At 44.5% G+C, this 27,894-nt stretch overlaps 2 protein-coding genes across 2 annotated transcripts in view; one reads left to right on the top strand and one right to left on the bottom strand.

The window, feature by feature from the left end:
- Positions 1-27,894, top strand: part of SLC39A5 (solute carrier family 39 member 5) — a 47,095-nt gene that overhangs the window by 7,637 nt on the left and 11,564 nt on the right. The window lies entirely within an intron of this gene.
- On the bottom strand, positions 9-27,831 carry RNF41 (ring finger protein 41). Its single transcript, XM_068970666.1, has 7 exons — positions 27,766-27,831; positions 25,166-25,350; positions 8,635-8,747; positions 4,864-5,135; positions 4,034-4,169; positions 3,563-3,666; positions 9-2,786 (listed from the first exon to the last, which is right to left on the bottom strand). Exons 3-7 carry the CDS (start codon positions 8,722-8,724, stop codon positions 2,435-2,437), a joined length of 954 nt encoding a protein of 317 aa, XP_068826767.1. The 5' UTR covers positions 8,725-8,747; positions 25,166-25,350; positions 27,766-27,831; the 3' UTR covers positions 9-2,434.

Here is a 27,894-nt window from a genome sequence, read left to right as displayed (position 1 = left end):
GTGGCACCAAATGCCTACAGAAGGGTTTATCGGGTTTGACAATCACAGCAGGCACAGTCGTTCCAGGTTCCTTTCCTCATGTTTACTTTTTTTGGTTAGCTGGAGGTTTCTCTGCCTGCCATAGAATCCAGATTCCAAAGCAAAGGTGTTTGTGGGACAAGGGGAAAGGTACTTGTGTATCACCTACAGAAAGTGTCCCCAAATCCCAGAGCACCTTGGGAAGACATGGATTTGGAGCAAAGGAAAACTAAAAATAACACAGTCCAGATCACCAGCAAGAGTGCTTCAGCTCTACAGAACAGGAGACAGGAGGGAAGGGCATAGGAGGGTACGTACACTCCTTCCAGACAGACATCCTCCTAAAACAGAGGTCAGCCCAAAGACGAAGAGTCAGTTACAGAACAAGGAAGAAGTCAGGGAATTAAGGTAGAGAAAGGCCAAAGCAGAGGAGAACCTCCAGGAGGGGAGTGATATGAATTAAGAATTGAGAGAGCCGAGTGAAAGATTTATTATTAGTGCAGTCAATACCATGAAACAGCACATGTATAACACAACCAGCGACCTGCAGAGACACTAGTGCAAAGGGTAGGGGAGCCTTAACTGAGCTTCCTGGCTCTATGTGAAGGTGGTAACAGGAGGGTATGGGCCTGGGTAAGGCAGGCAGGGGCAGAGGGGAGTGGAAGAAGTGTAGTAACCAGACTAAGTATAGCAGCGTTTTCAAATTCCTGAGCACAACGTCCCGGAGCTGGAACATATGACTGTTCCTCACCGCCTTCAAGCTGTGTCCCTCTCGTCCCCACAGTCCCAGTGCAGCCATGACCCAACTACCCAGACCTACAGCAAGCTGGCCTGGGATAAAAGTCCAAGCTGTCCTATGGCCATCTTCCTCTAGCCCCTCTCTCACCTGCATATTAAGATAATCACACCCACTACCCCTCCCCTTCTCTTACTCTGCTGGTCACCCCAGGGATGAAGGAATGCCCTGGGCAGCTTGAAATGGAGCTGAAGCCCATGGCGGGTATGGGTGAGACAGCACAGCCTGTACTCAGTGACAGGATTTCCATCCCGTCTTGCCTGGTGAAGCTTAGAACCCAGTTATCTATCTGCAAGGAAACTGGGTGTTGGGGTAGGGCTGGTAGCGGGTAGGATTTCTTCAAAATTAAATTCAGAGTTTTACCATGAGACCCTGGAGAGGCTGGGAGCACAATTCTCTAGGGCACAGTCAGTGATGCTGGACGGTCACTGGAATAGAGGAAGCGCCTCATCCTAGACGGGTTATGGAGGCTTGGGGCAGGCTTCAGTTCAGCCAGGGGCTCCCATGGCCCTTCCTATATTAAAGCCAAAGGTTGTGCTGAAAAGGAAAAATATAAAAGACCTCAGCCCTGTCCCACCCTATCCAAAAATCCCCACAACAGGAACAGCAAAAGAAAAGTTTTCTGTTTTGTTAATTTTTTTTTCTTTTTCCTTTCTTAAAAAAAAAAAAAGGTAAATAAATTAAATTGCCAACAACATGGCTGGGCTAGAAAAGTGGGGTAGCCATAATAAGGCCTTTCTTAAAAAAAAAAAGTGGGAGGGAAAGAGTGAAAGAAAGTTATCAAAATAACTAGTTACAATCACAGGACTGGCGAGGGGTCTAGGGGGCTATTATGGCCCGTGCCACAGAGGCAGCACCCACCCAACTGCAGCAGAAGCCAGCAACCTGCTTCTTGCTGAGCACATTCACCCCAGGAAACTAACCCCTCACCCCCAACCCTGTCGTTGCCTAACCGTGAGAAAGTGTAGGAAAGAAGAGCTCATCTGAAAATATTCGGCATCCCCAGCTGTACACCCGCAGGCCCGGCAGGAGCCCACACCTTTAAGTGGCCTGGGGGTATTGCTTGGCACCGAGGTCCAGTCTTCTCTTAAGGGCTGCCAGCGATGGCCTACTGGCCTCATTATTTATTTCTAGGCTTTTGTTCCACTCTACCATGTCTTCAGGATGTCTGCTCCCCACAGCTGCCCTCTAAGTGCTGTTCAGAGTCAACAGACCTGCCTCATCTGGATTCCCAGGTTTTGGAGGAGGGGAACAGTTAGCGATTCCTCACTCCATCCTGATCCTCTATCAAAAATGAGTATCTTTGTGCTTTCTGAAAATATCTGGAACCAGGGACCCTAGGCAGGAAAACAGAAATAGAGATGGGGACTTTCCCAATCAGGTGGAAAATTTACAGACATCTTGGGGGAAGAAATTAGACAAAAGAAGGGAATCTGGGTTTCCCACCTGAAAGGCTGAACAGAGTGCCCTGCGGCCCCCTTCAGTGGTGGCACAGCTGGGACACGTGTGGCTCCAGGGTAAGCCACGGTATTAAGGAAAGTGGGGAGGACTTGGGGCCCTGCTGCTGGAGTGACAGGATCTTCAGATGTTCATCTCTTCCAGAGAGCCCGTCAAGATCTCCTATATCTCTTCCACGCCATGCGCAAAGATCATGACGAGCCCAGGCTCCTGCACCATGTCGTCACCCATGTGCTGGTTCTCACAGGCCATCACGACAACAGCCTGCTTGCCAGGGATGCGCTTGGCCACGTAGTTCTCATAGTAACGCCGGTTCATCTGTCTTGTCTCTAACGTAGCCAGACCCTGGGGCCAGCTCCGCTCGTGGGCGTTTTCAATCAGCTCATTGACAATAGAGGCAGGACAGCCACTCTCCACCAGGGAGCGCTTGATGACAGCCTGGAGCACAGCGTCAGGGGTGGAGATCATGCCCCCCCAGCGGGTCACTCGTGCAGGCTGCAGGGAGTTCACCCACCTGTGTGGAGGGAGTTGGAGGGGGTCAGTGAAGGTCAGCCCCTTTCTCTGCACTGGCTTTCCTCCTAATAGTAATGACTGCCTGCTCTGCCCTCAGCCTAACTTGATTCCTCCTTCTTTCCTTCCATCATTGGTTCAGAAACTCCAGATCTTTCCCTAGGTGGTCCCATCTGAGTGTCAGCACGTGTTCCTCACCAGATTAAACCCCACAAGTGTAGGGTTCCTGTTGTTTCTCCTGAAAATTCCAATACTTAGCACATGGTGCCTGGCAGGTAGTAAGTATTCAACAAAAATGAATACCCAATGAAGCAATTATTCCTCTATTCTGTGTCCCTTGCAGCACTGTATAAACTGACTCACAGTTTAGTCTATGAACTATGTAGAACTCCAGAACTGAAAAGGATCTTAGACTTCACTTGTTTTTGCCACATTTTAGATCACTTTCCTGGATCTTTGCACTCTCTTCTCTGAATTGTAAACTCCCTGAAGACAGGGACAATATTTTCTCTTTTAACACAGGGTTTTGTGCATGTGGGTACCCACCTAACTCTTGGGTAAGCTTTCCCTTCCATCCACCAAAAATATGAGATCCTGTACTGGGGCTGAAGGTGATCCCCTTATCTTCCGCCTCGTGTTCTTCATCCCATCATCTGAGGAGCAGTGGCCCCAGCCCAGCCCTCTTCTTACCCTCCGCCTCTGCCACTTCCCTGCTCTTCTCTCCTCAGGGCTCAGTGTCAGGACATGGAACGAGGATTCCACATCCTGAATGACACTCACTCTAGAATCTCGTTGTACTCAATGGTCTCTTCCAGGTTCTGAAGGTTGGGATTGACACTGCGAATTGCACGCATGTATGCCTTGAGCAGCTGAATGTCTCGCTTCTGTCAGAGGGAAGGAGAACAAGGGATAATGGTTAAGACAGACAATGGATGAAAGACAAAATGAAGGAAATCGAGAGGTCTGAGGAACAACCAGACTGGAAGGTTCATGAAGACAGGGATACAACTGTATCAATCCCAGCTGTACCCTCAGTGCTTAGCAAAGTGCCTCCAAGGGAAGGCATTTGATAAATGGTAAATATGAATGTCACTGATGGGATAATGAGGAACAAGAAGAGCTCCAGTCTGATTGGCTGCTATTCATAGGCAGGGTATCCACTAACCAGGCTCACAAGCACAGGCACAGATCCGCCGCTCACATCCGTGCCTATCAACCACAGGCACACACTCTGTGTTCTCCAGGCCCTACCTGCTCCGCCAGCTGGTGTTTGTGTTCCGCTGAGGTCTTTTCCAGCTCTGCAATCCGTGTCTGCTGCTGCTGTACCACTGAGCGCAGGTGCTTAATACAGTTGTGGTTTGGCAGCTCATCTTTGGGCATCTCCAGGCTGCCACCCAGGGTGGGAAAAGAACACGACAGGAGCGTTCAATGAGATATGTGGCACAGGCAGGTAACTGCTGAGAGGGCTTTTCTCTACCGGAAATTACTAACATTCATTCATTTCTAACATTCTCTTGTTTACTGCCTTCACTTCCTTCTCCCCAGCTCCCCCACCCACCATATCCTTTTGCTGTCTTCTTCCTCTGGGCCTCTTTCCTTCTCCGAGACAGTGTTTTATCTCCCACGTGGCTCTGCGTTCCTCCTACAGATTCTGCCTGTGGACTCATTCCTTCTGAGAATCCCTAGATTCAAAGCCCCAGCTATCGGTATTTAATCAAATATCTTACACCCCAAAGAAAGACAAAATAGGACCAGAGGTAACATGAGAGGCCTGGAAATTAGAGCAGTGAATCTGACAAAGAGAAGTAGTACTGGACAAAAGGGAGGAATAAAGTAAATCAGTCTTTAGTGGCATCACACAGATTGCTGAAGCGGTCTCCCTTCTCTTACTAAAGCAAGAGGACAAAGACTGTAGCTCGGAAAGCAGCACAAAACAGATCCTGGAGCAAGGAGCCAGGGAGGCCAAGAGCACTCCTTGCCTATGCACACAGGATACCTCTTCAGCAGGGAGTGGGAGGTCCACAGATGGGTATAAATGGGAAGGCCCCTCTCTGTGGGCAGAAGAAAGGCAGGACTCTTACCCGCAGCCCTGTTCACAGGTCACAGGCCGTTTGGGGTTGTGCTCACAGTCACTGAGGTGAGACATGAGGTTGTCAAGCCGGACGATAGCACTGCAGCCGAACACAGCGTTGTCGCAGGCAATCTGCAGCTTTGACAGCATGTTCCGCATGATCCGAGGTACTGGGCGCAGGTGGGCGACCGTTACAACGCTCCGGTCCACCGGACACGTCTGCTGCTGAGAGAACCACTGGGTGATGCAGGCGTTGCAGAAAGCATGCTCACAGTGAGGGGCCTGGAAGAAGTGAAAGCAGGGCAAAGGGGACACAAGAGAATTAGCGGAGCCAGGAGCCTGGGGATGATAACTCTGCAAAGCCGATCAAGCCGCTGTGCAGCTTCCAGCCCCAGAGGTCCCTGGGGTCACGGCAACAGTGAGATCTATGATGGGTAAGGCTTCAGATGTGTTTCCTGTGCTCAAGATTCCAAATGGATTGTGACATCAGACAAGTAAAAAGTTATATAACAATAAGAACTATAAATAACATTCTAGGGCAGTGAGCGCGAGACATAAGGTGGTCAATTATTAAATGCCAACTGGATTACAAATATACAATAATTGGCCAAAGAAATCCAGAGGAGGGTGAGATCTTTCCAGTCTAGGTCAATCAGGGCAGGTATTTATGGACAGGACAGAATTTGATATGGGTCCTGAGGGATGAACTGGGGGGAGGGGGGCAGAGACTTACTGGCAAAAGTTCATTTTTTTTTGGCTGCGAGACCTCAGTTCCCCAACAAAGGATTGAACTTGGGCCACAACAGTGAAAGTGCCAAATCCTTAACCATTAGACCACCAGGGAGCTCCCCCAAGTTCTTATGTTATGAGGCCCAACCTTGAGGTGTTGCCCTGAGTCCCAAGGAGCAATGCCTACGCTCCAAAACAGGTCTAGATTTTTGTAGAATCACATTCTCTTCAGTTTCATAAAGATCATATTTCAGCCTACTTCCTTGATAATGCAAAGTGAGAGGATTCTCTGGCCTCCAGCATGGGACAGACAGAGCGGGTACTTACTAGATGTTGATGAATGGATGAATGACGCCGAGTGCTTTTTTATGAGGCAAACATTTTGCTACGTGGTTAAATTAAAAAAGGTAAGACAGTTTCTGCCTTCAAAATGCTCAGATTGTTACAAAGGCTTCATAAGAAAAGAAGTCATTATCAATATCATTAATCCAACTGTCACTTTCACTGAAAGTGAATCAAATAATATTTGATTCTTTTCAAAATCTTAGACCCTATCTCTAAAAAAATCCTAAGTGTGTCCACTTTTCTCCATCTGTACTACCACTAACCCAGTTCAAGTGATCACCTCTCATCTAAATTATCATGTCTTCTAACTGGTCTTCCTACTTCCACCTTGCCCCTTTATAATCCATCCTACATTCAGCACCTGGAGTGATCATTTAGAAATGCAAACTGGATCATATTCCTTACCTGTTTAAAATTTTACAGTGGTTTCCCATTACACCTAAAATAAATCCAAACTCCTGCCCAGGACTTAAAAATTCTGTTTGATCTGGCCCTGTGCCTCTCCTCACACCATGCTCCCAGCACTGACTTCAGGCCCTTCTGGCATTCTCTCTGTTCCTCATCCCACCCTGGTCATTACTGTCTCTTGCTTTTGCTGCTCCCCTTTGCTGGCCCCTTATCGTTCCGATCTCAGCTCAGTTGAACCTCTTTCAAGACCTTTCTATCTAAATCTGCCACCCCTGCAGAAGTATACAGAAGGTGCTACTTTTGTGCAAGAAAGGTAGGCAAATATATGTGTACATTCACACTTGCTTGTATCTGCCCCCATACACACTGGAAGGATAGCAAATTAATAGAAATGGCTATTGATGAGGGGATTAGGTGGACTGGGACAAAGATGAATTAAGACTTTTCACCATACATCTTTTTCTACTGTTTTGAATTCTAAACCATATGAATTTATTATCTATTTTTAAAAAAATGATGTAGGGAAATCAGCATCCCTAGCAGAAGTTTTCTGTCCTTGGACATGCGTCTATTAACCTGGCTTGCTCCTCAGACAGTAAAGCCTGAGTCGGTGGGGGAGGATTTTCTGTCTCAGAGAGTCACTAACTGCCACTGATTTCTCCACACGTGACTCACCTCAAATGACGGTGCCAGAAAACAGACAAGGCCCTGCCAGGGTGGAGAGGGAACTGACACACCCCATGACCTCTTGACACCACGAGGAGAGCCTGCTCCACACCCAGCCAATCTGCTTCTAATGGCATGCGTGCGTGCTAAGTTGCTTCAGTCATGTCTGACTCTTTGCAACCCTATGGACTGTAGTCCACCAGGCTCCTCAGTGTCCATGGGATTTCCCAGGCAAGAATACTGGAGTGGGTTACCATTTCCCTCTCCAGGGGATCTTCCTGACCCAGGGATCGAACCTACATCTCTTACGTCTCCTGCGCTGGTAGGCAGGTTCTCTACCACTAGCGCCACCTGGCAGCAGGCTGCAAAGGCAGGCGATAGGGCCAGGGCTTGCTGTCACTGGAATGCATTCTGATTTTCATTCAGTTCAGTCATCTGTGTTCCTTTGGGTAGCTGACAACTGGAGAGTAAGAATAAACTCCAAGCATCAAGGGGAGCCTTGTATAAGCAGTGAGTGGGGGAAGGGCCACAGCCCTCATTGACTGGTGTCTGGGTTTGGAACATGGTATTATCTCCACCTAGTCAGAGGAGCGGCAGAGGATTAATTGGTATTTACAGAGTACAGGCAATAAGGACCATGCAGAATGATGTCCCATGAATACAACTGTTAAGAATTCACTTTGTTCATTATACTTGCCTGGTACTCATGAGTTTCTCCTCACACTTGCCCCAGGAAGACACAATTATCTTTGGTCTCTCAAAGCTGGTAAAGAAATGACCTAGTGAAGGTGGCAGCTTTCATATCACAATGCAGAGTACATGGCTGCATTAAAAACTCCCCCTCCCAATAAATCCCAGGAAGAAACTAGATCAGTTTATACAGCTCCCCACTTCCTATCTGTTAAACAGTAGGCAGGCCCTCAGGCTGATAGGAGAAGGCAATGGCACCCCACTCCAGTACTCTTGCCTGGAAAATCCCATGGACGGAGGGGCCTGCTGGGCTGCAGTCCATGGGGTCGCTAAGAGTGGGACACGACTGAGCGACTTCACTTTCACTTTTCACTTTCACGCATTGGAGAAGGAAATGGCAACCCACTCCAGTGTTCTTGCCTGGAGAATTCCAGGGACAGGGGAGCCCGGTGGGCTGCCGTCTATGGTGTCGCACAGAGTCAGACACGACTGAAGCGACTTAGCAGCAGCAGGCTGATAACCTGAGACACTGCATCATGAAAATGCAGAGAGAACTTACTAGGAGAGTCCAGAAGTTCAGTTGTGGAAAGGGAGATGGAACCTAGTTAGAGCCCCTCAAGAGAAAAAGAAGCTACCAGGCTGTTGTCAAGAGGACAGAAACAAATAGCTGACCATTTTACAGCATGAAAACCTCACCTCCGAAGAAACTCGGAACCAGCTGCACTTCTGCGGTGTCCGCCTCTACACAGACTCTGGAAGGCCCCGTTCCTGGTGTCACCACCCCTGCTCGTTTGCCCCAGACCTCTAGTCTGCGTGTGTCAGGAGTGTGGGGAGTGGGAGCCTCAACAGTGGCTTCCCCATTGGCCGCATTTCCTAAGAATGTTTTCTAATTAGCTCCACTGCCATCTGTTGCCTCACCAAACCTGCCATCAACCCGACTCACCTGGACTGGCTCCTCCAAGACTCCACTGCAAATAGGACAGATAAGGTCTTCGTCAACATCCCCCTGGAAACGGGTTACATCATACCCCATGTCTCATCACTGAAACCCAGGTCCTGGAAGGAACAACAGAGGAAAAAGAGGCCAGTTCAGAAGAATACAGATATGTGCCAACTTTATCTCACTGCCACAACCCATTCATTTGTCCAAAAAATATTTATTGAGAGCTTACTACATGCCAGTCATTTGTGGGGCAGTAGGGGAAGCTGACTCAAGAAATTTAATTCTAATGGGAGAATTAAAGAATTTTATATAAACATACACTTAAATTATGAAATGATAAATGCTCTCAGGTTAAGCACAGGGCATTATGATAGCAAGAAATTTGGATACCTAACGCAGGCTGAAAGGAGAGGGAGGCTGAGGAGTTTTCCAGAACACTAGCAGGACAAACAAGTAGTTAGCTAGGTTGCAGGGGTGGGGGATGGGGTGAGGGGTGGGGAGAGTGGGGGAGCCTGAGCAGGGTGGGACATTAGGGTTTTAGGCATATGAGATAGTGTATTAAAAGGCCCAGAAGTAAGAGGAGATATATGAGTTCAGGGAACTATAAGTGATTCAGAAAAAGGCTGATCTGAAGGGTGCAAGAGAGGGAGTATCAAAATACAAAGCTAGAAAGGCAAGCAAGGGCCAGGCCATGGGGAGTCTTACAAAAGGAATTGGGACTTCACCTTGAAGGCTACAGGGACCAATGAAAGACTTTAAAAGGAACGATGATAAAAGTTCTCTTTTAGAATCACTCTGTAAACGGGGCTGAGATTAGAGACAGGAAGAAATATCTAGGCAGGAGAGAAATGGTGAGAGTCTGAATTTAGGTGATGGTGATGGGAGGGAAGTTCAAGAAACAACACTCAAAGAGCAGCTAGGCTGCCACACCCCTTCCTTCGGCTCCTAAAGATCAAACCTAAATAAGACATTGTGTGTGCATGTTCAGTTGCTAGGTCATGGACTGTAGCCCACAAGGCTCTGTTCATGGGATTTTTTTTTTCCCAGGCAAGAATACTGGAGTGGGTTGCCATTTCCTTCTCCTAGGGGATCTTCCTGACCCAGGGATCAAACTGTGTCTCCTGCATTGCAGGCAGATTCTTTACCACTGAGCCACCAGGGAAGCCCCAAATAAGACGTCACTCAACAGTAACTGAAACTCCCCAATGGACATCCAACCAGTGGGCTGCTTGGAGCAAGGAGGGGCACCTGGTGTAAGGGTAGACAATCTGCAGACCCCATCAAACTGTGATGTCCTGAAAAATATGAGCTATGTCAATCATGAAGTTTTGAGAAATTTACAATTATGCTGTTCAATTTACAAGAATGGGGAATGGGGGATTTCCCTGACAGTCCAGTGGTAGGACTTGGCGTTTTCACTGTGGTGGCCCAGGTTTGATCCCAGGTCGGGGAAGCAAGATCCCTGAAGCTGTGTGGCTCAAATATAAACAAACAAACAAAAATTGAAAATAAAAGGGTAGGGAATGGAATGGACACAGAGAGGCCGTGCTAGGTCAAGTACAAACTAAAGTACAGCACTAGACTGAGTTAAAACTGATTGGATTTACATCCCTAGTTCTACTATTCATTAGCTGTGTGACCTTGGCCAGGCCATGTACACTTCCTAAGCCTAAATGGCTTTTTAAATAGATGAAATGGGTATAACCAAGAAACAATGCACAAAGAACATTTAGCATGGTGTTTGCTGGCACATACTAGGCACTCAGTACACAAGAGTAACCATTATTTATGTAAACTTTTTTTTTTGACTGTGCCATGTGGCATCTTAGTTCCTCACCAGGGGCCCTAACCACTGGATGGCCAGGGAGTTCAGTACAGTTCAGTCACTCAGTCGTGTCCAACTCTTTGAGACCCCATGGACTACAGCAGGCCAGGCCTTCCTGTCCATGATCAACTCCCGGAGTTTAGTCAAACTCATGTCCAGTTGAGTCAGTGACGCTATCCAACCATCTCATCCTGTCATCCCCTCCTCCTCCCACCTTCAATCTTTCCCAACATCAGGGTCTTTTCAAATGAGTCAGTTCTTCACATCAGGTGGATTGGAGTTTCAGCTTTAACATCAGTCCGTCCAGTGAATATTCAGGACTGATTTCCTTTAGGATGGACTGGTTAGATCTCCTTGCAGTCCAAGGGACTCTCAAGAGTCTTCTCCAACATCACAGCTCAAAAGCGTCGATTCTTTGGCGCTCAGCTTTCTTCATAGTCCAACTGTCACATCCATACGTGACTACTGGAAAAACCATAGCTTTGACCAGATGGACCTTTGTTGGCAAAGTAATGTCTCTGCTTTTTAATATGCTGTCTAGGTTGGTCATAACTTTTCTTCCAAGGAGCAAGCATCTTTTAATTTCATGGCTGCAGTCACCATCTGCAGTGATTTTGGAGCCCCCCAAAATAAAGTCTGTCACTGTTTCCCCATCTATTTGCCATGAAGTGATGGGACCAGATGCCATGATCTTAGTTTTCTGAATGTTGAGTTTTAAGCCAACTTCTTCACTCTCCTCTTTCACTTTCATCAAGAGGCTCTTTAGTGTTTCTTCACTTTCTGCCATAAGGGTGGTGTCATCTGTGTATCTGAGGTTATTGATATTTCTGGCAATCTTGATTCCAGCTTGTGCTTCATCCAGTCCAGCGTTTCTCATGATGTACTCTGCATATAAGCTAAATAACCAGGGTGACAATATACAGCCTTGACATACTCCTTTCCTGATTTGCAACCAGTATTTTGTTCCATGTCCAGTTCTAACTGTTGCTTCTTGACCTGCATACAGATTTCTCAGGAGGCAGGTCAGGTGGTCTGGTATTCCCATCTCTTTAAGAATTTTCCAGTTTGTTGTGATGTGATCCATACAGTCAAAGGCTTTGGCATAGTCAAGAAAGCAGAAGTAGATGTTTTTCTGGAACTCTCTTGCTTTTTCCATGATCCAACGGATGTTGGCAATTTGATCTCTGGTTCCTCTGCCTTTTCTAAATCCAGCTTGAACATCTGGAAGTTCACAGTTCACGTACTGTTGACACCTGGCTTGGAGAATTTTGAGCATTACTTTGCTAGCGTGTGAGATGAGTGCAACTGTGTGGTAGTTTAATTCCCTATTTACGTACACATCTAATTTCTACTACTTGATTAAAAATTCCTTAAGAGTAGGAACTCGTAAGTTACATCCAGTTTAACACCAAGCTATAGTTCTTAACAAAATATAAAATATTGGTGTGACTAAATGTTGCTTTAACTAGGAGCTTCCTAGCAAACAGAGTATAGTGGACATGTATTTCTGCCTACCTACCATCCCATTTTCTGTAAACAGCATCACAGTTTTCCTTTAGGAATCATATCCTGGTTCCTAATGGACATGTGACCCAACCCAGGACAATAAGAGAAATGCCTGGGACTCTTAAGGAGTTTGTATAGCTGGTAGGATGTACAACTCAGAGTGGTCAGTGACCAGCCCTGCCATTAATGAGGAGAGACTACTTATAGAATGACACCATAATTGGGAATTCCCTGGTGGTTCAGTGGTTAGGGCTCTGCACACTGCAGGGGGCACAGGTTCAATCCCTGGTTGGGCAACTAAAATCCCACATGCCACAGAGCTCAGCCAAAAAAAAAAAAAACACTACAATAAAGAAAGCAGAGCTGAGAAATAAAATTTAGATGAAATCATTTGAGGGCCTAAATTCAGCCATGTTTGAAGCCACAATCACTTTCTGAACATAAGTTACATGAGCCAGTAAATTCCCTATTATGTTTAGGCTGGTTTGTGCTGGGATTTTGTCTCTTTAATCAGACAAGATCCTAACTAATATACTAGGCTAATGGAGATAACAAATCACAAGGCTCACTTTGGAACCACTCAGCTTTCTTTACCCATTTTATATAGGAACAATGAATGATACCCCATGACATTGCTACAATTACACTGACCTCCATCACCACCATTTCTCTGCATTCCTGTTCCTCCATTTCTAGGATCTACATTCAGGGCCTTGGGCTTACTAACAATGCCTCTGAAATTGTCACTCTAAACTACCTTGGTCTGGCTATCTTCCTCTGAGATGGGGATATCCATGGAGAAGGGAACCCTCCCACACTGTTGGTGGGAATGTAAATTGGTACAGCCACTGTGGAGAATAGTATATAAAGGCTCTTTAAAAAACTAAAAATAGGGCTTCCATGGTGGCTCAGTGGTAAAGAATACACGTGCCTTGCCTATGCAGGAGACATGGGTTTGATCCCTGATCCAGGAAGATCCCACATGCCTTAGAGCAAGCCCATGTGCCACAACTACTGAGCCTGTGTTCTGCAACTACCGAGCCCCCATGCCAAAACTGCTGAAGCTTGTGCCCCTAGAGCCCATGCTTTGCAACAAGAGAAACCACTGCAATGAGAGGCCTGAGCATCTCAACTAGAGAGTAGCCCCTGCTCAATGAAACTAGAGAAAAGCTCTCATAGCAACAAAGACCTAGCACAGCCAAAAATAAAGAAAAATTTTTAAAGAAGAGTATTAAAAAAATTCCACTAAAAACAGAGCTACTACATGACCCTGCAATCCCACTCCTGGGCATATACCCAGAGAAAAGCATGGTCTGAAAGGATACATGCACCTCAGTGTTCACTGCAGCACTGCTTACAATAGCCAACCCATGGAAGCAACCTAAATATCCACTGACAGAGGAAGAGATAAAGAGGATGTGATACATATACTCAATGGAATATCACTCAGCCATAAAGAAGGGAAACAATGTCATTTGCAGCAACATGGATGAACTAGAGACTGTCATACTGAGTGAAGTCAGAGAAGGAGAAATACCGCATGACATTCCTTATATGCGGAATCTAAAAAGAAATGATACAAATGAACTTATTTACAAAATGGAAATAGACTCACAGACTTAAAGGATGAACTTATGGTTGTCAAGGGAAAGGATGGAAGGAAGGGAAAGCTAGGGAGTGTGGAATCAACATGTACACACTGCTATATTTAAGAAGGATAACCAGCAAGGACCTGTATAGCACAGGGAACTCTGCTCAATGTTACATGGCAGCCTGGATGGGAGCGGAGTTTTGGGGGAGATTGGATACATGTATACATATGACTGAGTACCTTTGCTGTGCACCTGAAACTATCACAATATCATTAATCAACTATACTCTAATATAAATAAACAGTTAAAAAAAAAGTGGGGATAGCCATATATTTGTCTCTCCTCAGACCTCTGACCTTCTGTTCCTATGTCAACATTCTTTTGAATAATCCATCAACAGTAATGGATCAGAGTGAGTACATGAAAGGTGATATTAAAGACATCATAGGGACTTCCCTGGTGGCCTAGTTGCTAAGATTCAATCCTCCCAGTGCAGGAAGCTTGGGTTCAACCCCCGGTCAGGGAACTAGATCCCATATGCCCCTACCAAAGATCCTGCCTGCTGCAACTAAGATGGTGCCACCAAATAAATAAATATTTAAAAATAAAAAAATAAAGACATCATAAAGTGAAATGTAAGACCCAGAACCAAGGCCCCTTGTGATTCTCCTTGTTGTGACTCGCTGAGCAATGAGGATGGTGGTGGAGAGCCAAGCGCACAGTGCAGGGTCGTCTTCTGTGGCCCTGCGTTACTGACGGCTGCAGTGCACACCATGGCACTGTTCGCTCTACGAACTCTACTCCCTCTCTCTCATCCACACGGCTCCCAGAGAAGCTGCCCCACCAGTACTGCAGCTGACTGGGCCAAGGGTGAGCATGCAACCCAATCAGGGCCAACATATCGTATCTCTGAGAATTTGAACTTGACATCAAGCAAGAGGACATCAAGCAAGATGAGTTGCTCTTTCTCTGCGTGCCATGTTCACTGAGGAAGACAAATCTACAGAGGGAAAGAAAAGACTGAGATGGACACAGTGAGAAAGGCCTGGATGAGAGCAGCAAAGTCCTGAGATCAGAGTGCCAGGTGTGTTCCCAAGATCCAGCTGCCTTCCTAACTTTGGTTTCTGTGAGACATCCTGTGTATCCTCTTTTTATTTAAGCTACTTTGAGATGGGCTTCTGTATCTTCCAACCAAAAGAATCCTGGTTCAAACAACAGCAAAGAGACAGCATATAGCATTAGGAGCTTAAAGAGGGATGGTTTAAATTAAGAGTAATGAAGACCCTAGAATACTATAGTAGGGTTAGAATAAACCTGAAAGTTATGGGAGTGCCTGAAGGATTTTTGTTGACATAAATTTACACTTTTTTTTTTTTATTTTGACGATTTCAGACTTCCAAAGATCCCATATATCCTTCATCCAGACTCCTTAAATGTTTACATTTAACTACATTTATAACTGCTATATATATATCAAAACTTTTTGAACTTTTAAAAGTAAACTGTAGACTTGATGCTTCCTAAAAAGAACATTTTTATATTGTAGTAAAATTATAAAAATCAGGAAATTAACATTGATGTAATATATTTACAAACCACTTTTCCAGTTTTGCTAGTTGTCCCAATAATCTCCTTGAGCAAAAGAACATTCAAGATTATGTTGAATTATATTATGCACTGAGTTGTCAAACTTCTTTAATCCTATGACTGAAAAAGTTACTAAATCCTTTTCGTTTTTTATAAATTTGACATTTTTTAAGAATGCACACTGGACTTCCCTGGTGACACAGTGGATAAAAACCCACCTGCCAACGCAGGGGACACGGGTCTGATCCCTGGTGCAGAAAGATCCCACATGCCACAGAGCAACCAGGCCCGTGTGCCACAATTACCGAGCCCGCATGCTGCAACTACTGAAGCCCACATGTCAAGAGCCTACGCTCTACAATAAGAGAAGCCGGCACAGTGGCAAAGCCCATGCGCCGCAACTGGGGAGCAGCCCCCAATCACTGCAACGAAAGAAAGCCCAGCACAGCCAGTAAATAAATAAGAATACACACCAGTTATATGAGAATGTCTCTCATTTGTCTGTTGTTTCCTCGTGATTAAATTCAGGTTTTGGGACTTCCTTGGCAGTCCAGTGGCTAAGATTCCAAGCTCCCAATGCAGGGGGCCCAGGTTTGATCCATGATCAGGGAACTAGATCCCAGATGCAGCAACTAAGACTCTGAATGCCACAACTAAAGATTTTGCATCCTGCAACTAAGACCTGGCACAGCCAAATAAATAGATAAATATTTAAAATAAATAAGTAAATTCAGGTTTCATCTTAGGCAAAAATACCACAAAGTAGCATTGTGTTCTCAATGCATCATATCAGGAGCACATAATGTGGATCTGTACTGTTCCTGGTGGTACCAGCTTTGATCCTTTGGTTAAGTGCTATCTGTCAGGTTTGTCTACTCTGAGAGTTATTATTTTTTCCTATGTAATCAATAAGAATGTTGTGGGGGAGATTCTTTAAGTGTGTGTACACCTGAAGGATCTTTAAGAAATTGACATGACCAGCTTTCTATTTTAGACTGGCAGATTCTGGCAACCATGCAAAAAATATAGGGGATAGGGAATATCAGAGAAATAAGATCTTTGTAGGAGTTTATTGTAAAAATTAAGATTAAAAAAAGTATAAACATTCAAACCAAGGCATTTAAGAGAAGGAATCAGGAATCACGCAGGCCAGTGGTTGTTGGAACTCCCACGCCTCCACTTAGGAGAACTAGGATCCTGCAAACTGCATGGTGTAGCCAAAAATAACAATAATAAAATGAATAAACAAAAATTTTTAAAGAGGGGATTTATATTAGTTCAGGAAGTAATAAAAAGGTTACTCGTTTGTTTCTGCCTTGGATAATTAGTGGTGAATTCTTATTTACCAAAATAAGAAACTTTGAAAAAGATCAGGATGGGGTAAAAAGTAATGATCCTAGTCTTGGACGTGTAGAGTTTCAGATTCCAAGCAGAAATCCTGAAGGTAATAGCTGACGGGTTTTGAAAGGTCACAAGGGAAGTACACAGAATGAAACCAGATAATGAGGATGGTTCTGAAGTCTATAGAACACTAGGAAGCACTGATTCTTTGCTTTATTTTTTAGTTTTCCTTTTTTCACAAGTAGAATATATGACTTTATGCTCATTTTAAAAGAATAAAGCCACTCTTCCCACCTTCTTCTCCCCATCCATTGCTTGGTGAACATTCCTTCTTTCAATTGCCCTGCCCTCCTTTGCTATACCTAGATTTTTTTTTTTTTGCCCACACTGTACAGCATGCAGAATCTTAATTTTCCCAACCAGGGATCAACCCATGCCCCCTGCAGTGGAAGCTCAGAGTCTTAACCACTGGACCAGAGAAGTCCCATAGAATCATGTATGAAGGAAGCCCTGCTCCCAGGGAGTTTATATTCTAGTGGTTGAGAATGTTCAAGCCACCAGTCTAAGCCTTGATTACAATGTGTTTTGCCATTCCTTTCAGGACTGAGGTTTGCCTGATTGCCAATTTTTCCCCTGAAACAAATTATGTTCCAATTAACACCCCTGTAACATGATTTTTTTGGAGCATGAGAACAAATCTCTCTCCTAGGATGGATACTGAGAGCTGGAATTGCTGGGCTGAATGGTGGGCTTGCTATTTGTTTTCTAGACACTTCCATACCATACTCTGGAAAGGCCCTTTCAATTTACAACACCACCAACAGTGTGTGAAAATACTTTAATAATGACATTTAAAAGGAGGGCAGGGAAGGAGCCTGAAAAAAAAAGAGAGAGAGACTGAAAAAGATTGGCCCCAGATAAGAGAAAATCCTGGAGAGAAGAGAGTCACAGAAGTTAAGGGAGTTGGGGGTGTGTCGAGGAGGAAGGAAAGAGGAATTCTTGTTTCATGAGTAGAGTTTCCGTTTTACAAGATGAGAATGTTCCAGAGATCTGTTTCACAACAATGTGAATATACTTAACATTATTGAACTGTATGCTCAAAAATGGTTAAGATGGGAATTTTGTGTTATGTGTTTTTACCACACACACACAAATTAAGGAAGTGGAATGTTTAGAGGAAAAAGAAGTGTCAAAACCTGCAAACACAAGTTGGACTAAAAAAAGCAGAAACTGCCAAGACATGGGACTGTGGACGCCCACAGCAGAGGGGGCTACATGGCGCTGGGTGGCACTGCGGCCAGGGCAGCATTGAGAGTGGGAGCCAGACTGCGGTGGCTCACAGTGAACAGGTGAGACAGAGAGATGGGGACGGAGGGAAACTGCCGAAAGCTTGACTTCCAAGGAAGAAAGGGAGAGAGGACCACAGGAGGCTGAGGAAGGGGGCGGGGAGGGGTGTTTTTTCCTTATGCTAAGGAAGATTTGAGGATGTGTGTGTACTGAAAGGAAAGCTCTAATGAAGAAAGAAAAGAAAAGATGAGAATCTGGTCACTGAGGGAAAGGTAGGATGGAAACCAGGAAATATGTTAAATAGGAAGAGGGACATCTTTAAAGCAGGAAAGCAGACAGACTTCCCTGGTGGTCCAGTGGTTAGGAATCCACATGACAATCCAGGGGACACAGGTTTGATCCCTGTGAGAAGCTCCCACATGCCATGAGGCAACTAAGCCAGTGCCCCATAACTACTAAAGCCCCAATGCCCTAGAGCCTGCGTTCTAAGACAAGAGAAGCCATTGCAATGAGAGGTCTGTGCAACGCAATGAACAGTTGTCTTCACTCACTGCAATAAGAGAAAGCCTGAGTGCAGCAATGAAGACCAAGTGCAGTCAAAATAAATAAAAAATTTTTTTTAAATTAAAGCTTAAAAAAAAAGCAGGAAAGAAGAATGGTACTGAAAGAGGTCCAGACAGGTTTTCAAAAATCACACTAATGAACTTTTAAAAATCAGATAATCACGTTCATTTAAGTGAACAGTAAAGTATAGCTACACTTAGTCATGGTAATATAAGCCCACCTGATGGAAGAGCATATCTAGCACATCTATTTTTTTTAAACATCTATTTGTTTACTGTTGGCTGCGCTGGGTCTTCGCTGCTGTGCACAGGCTTTCTCTAGCTGCACTGAGTGCGGGCTACTCTCTTGGTTGCTACTCTTGGCTTCTCACTGTGGCGGCTTCTCTTGTTGCAGAGCAATCTCTAGGCACGAGGGCTTCCGTGGTTGCACCTTGTGGGCTCTGGAGCACCGGCTCAGGAGTAGCCTGGAGTCTTCAGGATCTTCCCAGCTGCTACTGTTCGGTCACTCAGTTGTGTCTGACTCAGACAGGCTTCCCTGTCCTTCACCATCTCCCGGAGCTTGTTCACACTCATGTCTGTGGAATTGGTGATAGCATTCAACCATCACATCCTCTGTCGTCCCCTTCTCCTCCTGCCTTCAATCTTCCCAGCATCAGGGTCTTTTCCAATGAATCAGCTCCAGCATCAGGGTCTTTTCCAATGAGTCAGCTCTTCGCATAAGGTGGCCAAAGTATCAGAGCTTCAGCTTCAGCACATCAAACACATGTCCCCTGCGTCGGCAGGCAGATTCTTAACCACTGGACCACCAGGGAAGCCTGAGCATGTGTATTTTAAATGATGTTTATGAGGAATATACGATATAACATGATATATTGGGTTGGCCAAAAAGTTTGTTCAGGTTTTTGTAATATCTTATGGAAAAACTCAAACTTTTTGGCCAACCCAATAATAGATTTAAAAAGTAGGACACAAACTTGAATATAGATCTGTTTAAATAGTTTTCCCCATTCACCTGGTTAAGACAGTCTTATTTTTGCCTTTAGAGTTGGAATGGACCATAAGAGACCATCTGGTTTAACACACCAGGGCTGGAATCCTCTCCATGGTATCCAAGAGTCAGTCACCCTGAGCTTAGACAGTCCTGGGAAAGGTCAAGATAGAGAGCAGCAGCAGCACAGAAGAGGAGTATCTAGCCTAGACTCAGCTTTCCCATAGCATCTAGAGTATCTATGTCCTTCTAAAACAGGTACTGGGAGCTTTACCTGCAGACCGACCTCTAAGGACACAAGGAACTATTATCACATTTCCTCTCTACTTCAGTTAGTTAACGCAACCTGACACTGGTTTGTGCTATTCTGAATTATGGCTAGGTGCTACCTGAGAGCCTCTACATGATAGCAGAAATATCACCCAACACCCCTAATTCAGCTGTTGAACCCCTGACTTTACAATATTTGAAAATGAAGTGAAAGTGTTAGTCGCTCAGTTGTGTCCAACTCTTTGCAACCCCCATGGACTATAGCCCACCAAGCTCCTCTGTCCATGGAATTCTCCAAGCAAGAATACTGGCGTGGATAGCCATTTCCTTCTCCAGGGGATCTATCTTCCTGACCCAGAGATCGAACCCAGATCTCCTGCATTGCAGGTGGATTCTTCACCATCCGAGCCACCAAAGAAGCTTCTGACAATATCTACCTCAATTAAATAAACAAAGTGTAATCAGGTTTCTCTATAATAGCTATTAATCAGAGGAAAAAAAATTATTACTGCCTTAAAATGTACCAGGTATGAAGTTTTCCAAGATATACTGCTAAAAGAAAAAAACTAAGGTATATAATAGTACGTGGAAATGTGCCAAAATAAGCACAAAATACAATACATATGTGTGCGTATGTATTATGAATGCATATGAATATGCTTTCATATACACGAAACTCTCCAGAAATGGCCAATAAGTGGCTGCTGCTGAAGAAGGGTCATTAAGGAACAGGAACGGGGGAAATTTTTAATTTCCTCAGTTATCCCTTTCAATCTTTGAAAAAGATTTTCTCTTTGCGTGTGTACTCAATAGTCACATAAAGAAATACTTTTATTAATTATCCTAAACTGTGAAAGTATTAAGGTTAAATGAAAAAACATGTCCAAAACACTCAATGTCACATATACTATATGTGTCATTTATAGCGTGTAACATATACAACACACATATGCTGTACACTATATATATGTATATATATATACACACACACACGCTGTATACTATATATATGTATATATATATATATATATATACACACACACACACTGTATACTATAGCAAGGTCTGGAAAAAATGTTCTCTTGCAAGAAAAAGTTAATCAAGGTGAATCATACCAAAAAAGTCAGTCAATATCCTAAAACAATATATACCTTTTATCTAGCAATCCTAATTTCAGTAACTTAGCCTAAGGAAATAATTACACAGTGAACAAAACAATATACCAGGTTGTTTATCTAAGTATTGTTTATAATAATACAAAAAAATCAGAAGTGACACAAACATACAGTAGAATTCCTTACATCCTTAAAATGGGATACAATGTAGCATTAATATGACTTAGATATTTTTAATAATATTTGTTTATTTAGGTTATTCAAATTTATTCATTATTTATATAAGTAAAATAACATTTATCCATAGTATATATTCTACAGTGCCATTTTCATTAAAAAAATTTTATGTGTGTCCACACTTATGCTAGAGAGCATCTAAAAGCATATAAGAGAAGCTGTCCCTAAGTATAGACATTTAGCACTTTTACTTTTTTTCCTCCATACTTTTTTTTTTAATTGAAGTATAGTTGATGTTCAATATAAGTGACAGGTGTACAACACAGTGATTCACAATTTCTGAAAGTTCTACTCCATTTAGAGTTATAAGATATTGACTATATTCCCCACATAATTAGTACTCAGAGTTTTGCTTTATTAGTTTTTTCCTCCTTTTTTTTTTTACAATGATGTTTTACTTGTACAACCAAATAATAATCATTATTTATTGAGTATTTCTACATGCTAGGCACAATTCTAAGCATTTCTGGCATATGAACTCAACTGATTTTTACAATAACCGTGAGTTACTCTGTGAGGTCAGCATGACCGTGATCTGCCTTTTACAGACGGGAAAGAGATGCACAAAGGTTAAAAAGCTTCTCTAGGGACTTCTCTGGTGGTCCAGGGGCTAAGACCTCCTGCTCCCAACGCAGTGGGCTGGGGTTCGACCTCTGGTAAGAAAACTAGATCTCCATGGTAAAACTAAGAGTTTGCATGCCGCAACTATTAACAAAAGATCCTGTGCAGCACAACTACAACTACGACACAGCACAGCCAAATAAATGCATAAACATTTTTTAAAAAAAGCTTTCCGGTGGTGGAGGCAGATCCCAAACCAGGCAGACTGGCCCCAGGGCTCAAGCCTTTAATTGCAACTGCCATGCTAAACTGCCTCTCAAACTGAAAAATGCAAGCTGCAAAAACAGTACATATAGTGGTGGTCCCATTTATATAAAAACTTCTTTTTTTAAGTGGAATATATTGGGTACACATTTTAAAAATGTACTGAGATTATAATTTTGATCTACAGAACATATTTCTGCAAGACTTAATTAAAAAAAAATCAGTTACCTTAGAGCAAGGGGCAAAAATTAAAACAATACCCTTCTCTCTCTTGTTGCTATGGAGCAATGTAGAAAGCAGGCTGAGAGTCTGTAGTATGCTTCACTTGTGTTTTAATTTCAAAACAGTCCTGGGACTTCCCTGGTGGTCCAGTGGTTAAGACTTCGTGCTCCCAATGCAGAGGACCTGTGTTCGATTCCTGGTTGGGGAACTAGATCTCACAGGCCACAACTAAAGACCAACTAGAAGATTCTGCATGCCACAACTGAGACCTGGTGCAGCCAAATAAATATTTAAAATAAAATGCTATCTGAAGGAAGACTACAGATTCTGAAAACTGATCTTAGTGGGGTCTCATGGGATTCCACATCCCCAAAAGAAACAGCAGAGAATTTGCCTCAGTTGTTACAGGGATGGTCAGGGGGTGTAAGAAGCCACCAGCCAGGCTTAGGAGTTACAAGGTTCCCACCATAAAGTCAAGGTTTACAGAACTCAGCAAAGATGCTGGGCATTGTTCTTTCTGAATCGAAACCTCCACGTTATCAGCTTGGAGATGCAGCTTCTTCTAACTCTATTCTTTCAGAGGTGCGACCTCAAGAATTAAGGGGAAATTTAGATTTCGTTCTGACTAGGGTATTTCTGATTTGTTGTCTATGGGAAAGATGCTGAAGGAAGTGGTTATATACAGCCTCGGAAGCCAGCTCCTTGCCCTGTCTCACCTGGCCCCTGGGTAGACAGTCAGGCTGACAGGCTAGGCTCTGTGACTAGTCCTTCTCTCTCTAGGACTCTCAACATTACTGTGGGACTATCACAGCGGTGGGTTCTCGATTGCTTACTGCCCTAGCGACAGAAGCCTTAAAAAAACTGAAACCACAGAGACCGCAAGAATCACAGCCAGTGACCACAGCCACTGGAAGCACAGTTTCCTAGATCTCCTCCTTGAGCTGTACAACAGGAAAAGGCCTTGGAAGGTTTCACGTAAGCTGGGGAGTTGAACTAAATTAACACTGAAGTGTCCCTTCAGGCTTATAGGAGTTCTGCCAACTTACCCAGTTTGAACATTCTGAACCCAAACTGAAAACTGCATTCCCAGCGGGCCAGAACCAAAGCAGGTAATTATGAGGCTGCACTTCCTCACTGTTACACTGGGATGTCTCTACATTTCTGGTCAGGATTATTATAAAAATGTGACAACTTCCCTGGTGGTCCAATGGTCGAGAATCCTCCTTGTAATGCAGGGGACACAGGTTTGATGATCCTGGTTCAGGAAAATTCCACAGGCCTCGGAGCAACTAAGCTTGTGTGCCACAACCACTGAGCCCATGGGCCAGAGCATGTGCTCTGCAACAAGAGAAGCCACTGCAATGAGAAGCCTGTGCACCACACAGAGAGTAGCCCCCACTCCCCACAGCTGGAGAAAGCCCACCAACAGGAGTGAAGGCACAGTGCAGCCAAAAATAAGTAAACTAATTAATTAATTTCAAATAAATAAATAAAAACTTGAGAACTTTACTAGACCACTCCCTATACCCTTGTAACTTACTGGTGCAATTGTTTTCACTGGTCTACTCCCAGAGAGAGCTAGGAATTCAAAACAGATTGTTTCTAAAAGAGCCTGAACATTTACCCTCCCTTATCAGGGTTTCTTGAACCCATGTACCGATGTGCAAACCACGCACATTCACATGCACAAACGTTAGTGCAACTATTCCCATTTTAGAGTAACTGGGTATGCTGTCACCAATGCTTGGCAAAAACAGACTGGTAAAATCCAAGCATATGTGCTATGATCTCCTTCTACTCCTTCTCTCTCATCCATGCCCTGAATACAATACAGGTATAGAGGGCTGAGAACTCTCCAGCACCAATTACTACAAATCACCAGACATTAAGGCAAAGGGCCCCATAACCTGCCCCACTGTAATGAAACAGGTGACTCCTAGGAATTTCAGCCTAGTGAAGAAAGTAGCTGGTGAAGGGTGCCTCATGGGAGTCCCTAAAACATTTCACCTTATCTCCCTGTCTCCCAATAAACAAAGAGATGTGGAAAAAGAAAACTGAGTTGACAATCTAGAAACCTGAGTGGCTCTCTAGCTCTATTATCGAGCAGTGCGTAACCTTGGGCAACTGACTTTGCCTCTCTGGGCCTCAGTTCCCTTTACTCCACATGAAATGATGCATGCACGACAATACAAGTTCTACATAAGTACAAAAATAGGCTAAATTAGGGGTAATTATATTATAAAAGGTGCCTTGGCTTTATGAGAGGGCCTTTTTGACCTTGCTCTCTTTAGGCAACTCTCCTGACTTTCTAAATGAAAGAAAGTGGTCTTTTTCATCTATGCAATAGAATCCTTAAAGTGAAGTCACTCCCTCTCTCACAGAACTGAGCTCTTAGAACTCAGTTTCCTCACTGCCTCTAAGGTTCCATTTAATTCCAGAATTCTGTGATCCAGACTAGATTTAGCACAGGGGATTTTTTAAGTCAGGCTTCTTCAGCACACTTTAATTGGTTAAATTTGAAAGACAATCCAGAGGGGGACTTCCTTGGTGGTCCAGTGGCTAAGACTCCATGCTCCCGAAGCAGGGGCCCTGAGTTCAATACCTGGTCTGGGAACTAGATCCCACATACTGCAACTAAGATTCGGCACACCCAAATAAACAAATATTTTTAAAAAATAAATAAATAAAAAAGCATCCAGAGGTCACACAATCCTTCAAAAACTCCCAACTAACAACTCTAACACCTCGAGTGAGGCCCACCAGGCCTCAAAGATCAGCAAGGACCCCACCCCCCCCACCACCACCTTGGTCATCAGCACCAAGCACTATTTGTGTGGCTACCCCAATCTCATCTTCATGTAACAGACATGTAAAAGAAACAGCAAGCACAATCCTTGTCCTCAGACAAATGTGCAGGCTTGAATTCAATGAGTGAGTACACAAGATATAAAACATATGAAAATAGTAAAATTTAACAATTTATCAACAAGTGAAAGTTAATAGTTCATGTAAGACATAAGTATACAATGAAGAACAGACTGACGTGGGTTAATCACAGAAAAGTTTATGCATAAAAGAGTTTTGAGAATCAGGTTTTCAAGAGCAGAAGGGATCCAGATTAGCAGAGAAGAGGGTTGAAGCCCAGAAGGGGGTTCTGAATCAATGCTTTTTACCTTCCAAGTGTTGGGGGGCAGGTTCCCTGTTCACAAGGCTCCGACCCCCTGATGCCTCCACTCAGTGCCACTCAGGAGACGCTCCCAGTAACCCATCTTGTTGGCTATTCTCCGACTGAGTCTTCCCTCCTAGTAACAAGCTCCATCGCCAAGGGGATGGATGTGATGTCACAATCGGGAGCACTCTATTAATAGGAACAAGGAAGAAAAAGGTGAGTCAGGAGCACTACCTGCACTTGGCAGTGAAACTAGACAGACTTGGATCTGACGGTTGGTTGAGGAGGACAAGACAACTCCACTGAGAGCTACAGGTTTCAGGGTTAGGCACACAGGCTACTCTGTAAGGAGTGAGGTCATCTGCTAGGGAATCACACACCCGGGCCAAGGGATTCAAACACAGCTGAGGTGGGGACAGAAAGGGACAAGAAGCAAGGCAGGCAAGAGGAGCTGTTTGAGACAGAAAAGATTCTTTTATTCAGTGCATACAACTGCAAGGAATGCCAGCGAATCCAAAGCTGTGGCTACATAACACAGAGAGCTATGATGCCTTACATGCACAGGATGGTGCTTTAATGTTTCCAAAGTGCTTTCACATAAAGTATTTCATATAAAAAGAATTCTGTCCTACTGTCCACTCAGAAAATACTGTTTCACAAGGAGAAGATACTCAAGAATATTGGTGTAGGTGTAATTCTACTTTCAAGTCCGGAAATATTCCTGAAGGGATCAGGCTTTTTTTTAAAAAAATGAAGAGGCAGTCAATCAGGAAATTACTCCAGGACAGACAACTGGGAAGACCAAACTCTCATTACTAAAAGGATGAAACCAAGTAGAGGGAGACAAAGCTTCAGAGGCAGAACAGAAACTACTCAAATTCCTTTCCTCACCTTCACATCGATCAATATTAAGGACTATGTTAGGAAGGATTACAATTTTTATTGGTAAAACAGAGACCACCTCATCCGGAGTCTGGTACATGGGCTCATTAGTTTACTATGCTCAGCAGCCATAACATGTTAGTGCAGTATTTGAAAACTAATCAGAGGATAAAGGTACCAGGCCAGGTCCACTTTCTCCTCCCTGTAGTTGGGGGCAGTAGCGGGGAGTTGATAGGTCTCTCCCATCCATAATACAGAGGGGCATACAATGCTTCTTCCATTTTGACAATACTGTATTTCCCAACAGTCTGGTGTCCACCCCTGAACCCCAAGAAAAGCTTCCAGGAATCAGTGTTATGTTCAGTCTTTTAGAGACAAGTTCCAGGCTAACAGCTGTCCATCCTGGGAAAAAATATCTCCTCTCACAACTCTCTTGACCAGAACAAAACAGGGTTTTTCAACACAAAGGGGCACCTGGAGTCAGGAGACCTGGATTCTGGTCCCTGCTCTGCCAGCTGTCCGACTTTTAACAAGCCATGTATCCCTTCTGCAGTTTTCAGTTTCTTCACCTGTCAAGCAGGGAAAATGATAACTGACTTATCTATCTTACACATTGTCCAGGAAAATCAAATGACATAATAACTATGAAAGCATACTGAATACTGCTATTCATACCACTATTCGTACAAACACCATGAGGTATTTGTAGCAATAGAATGCAAAATAAATTTAGAGTTCCGAGGGTCCATGAGGAAATACTTGAAAGAGGCTTGTTTCTTCTTTTCTATCCAGGTGCAGCCACAAAGTCGGCTGGACACACAGGGCAGTAACATTATTGCATCACTCAGATTCCCTACCATCCCTATCTGGGGAAAACTAGCAGCCTGCAACAATATCAGCTTCTTGCTCTATTGTCAGACTAAAACCACCTGTACGGGAAGGGATTAGACTATCACAGTCCAGTCCCCAAGAACAGTGGTTCAGTGGTCTCATTAACAGCTGCATTTGCTACTAGATGGAACGAAGTCAGTTTCTGAATGAAGATGCCTGTCAGTCCCTCAAGCGAAACACTCTCACCCCTCTCAGCTTTCTGCTCCTTCTCCAGCTCCCTCCTTCCCAGTCCTCAATTTCCTCTGCGTTCTGGCTTGGAGAAGGCTTTCCGGTGTGTGAAGCCTGTGAAGAGGGACCGGCTGCAAACCCAGGGCAGGGATGTAAGGAATGTGAGATTCCTACATAGAGGGGTGGGAGGGAGAGAGGGGAAGGAATGGAGGAGGAAGACAAGGCTGCCAAAGACAAGGCATGGGAGAGGAGCCAAGCTACGGCGCTTCGAGGGCGGGGGTTCAGGTTCCGCGGCCCCTGCCCAGGCTAGCCCTCAGAATGTTCCCTTCCTCCGCTCCCGGCCTGCCAATTATTGCCTATTTAAACACCACGCTGTTCCCTCAAGTCCCCTCCTCCCTGTCCTCCAGCCAGCCCAGGCCCCCTCCTGCACTTTTTAAGGCTCCCCCATTCCAATGGATCACCCCAACAACCCACCCTCCGGCGCCCCTTTATCACCTCTGGACTCCTCCCTATTGCTGCTCCCTTCCTCCATTTTTCATCTTTACTCTCATCCCTTCTCCTGACCTCCAATATCTCGAACCCCCGCCTCAATCCCCCTGGGACATCGCCCCCTCCCTCCCACACCCTCCTTTAAGTGGGATCGCGCGCAGGCGCCGTACGCACCGCCCTGGAAGCGGTCTGGACTCTGTACCCGCAGCGGCCGAGAGACAGCCCGGGTGCCGGGTCCCAGCCTTTTCTGGGAGGGGAAGGGGAAGGGGAAGAAGACGCGAGAGGGTTCCGACCACTCTCCGC

This window comes from Capricornis sumatraensis, chromosome 4 (assembly GCF_032405125.1).
Source record: "Capricornis sumatraensis isolate serow.1 chromosome 4, serow.2, whole genome shotgun sequence".
NCBI classification, from domain to species: domain Eukaryota; kingdom Metazoa; phylum Chordata; class Mammalia; order Artiodactyla; family Bovidae; genus Capricornis; species Capricornis sumatraensis.
The sequence above is the reverse complement of the archived record's forward strand: the minus strand, read 5'-3'. Positions and strand labels throughout refer to the sequence as shown.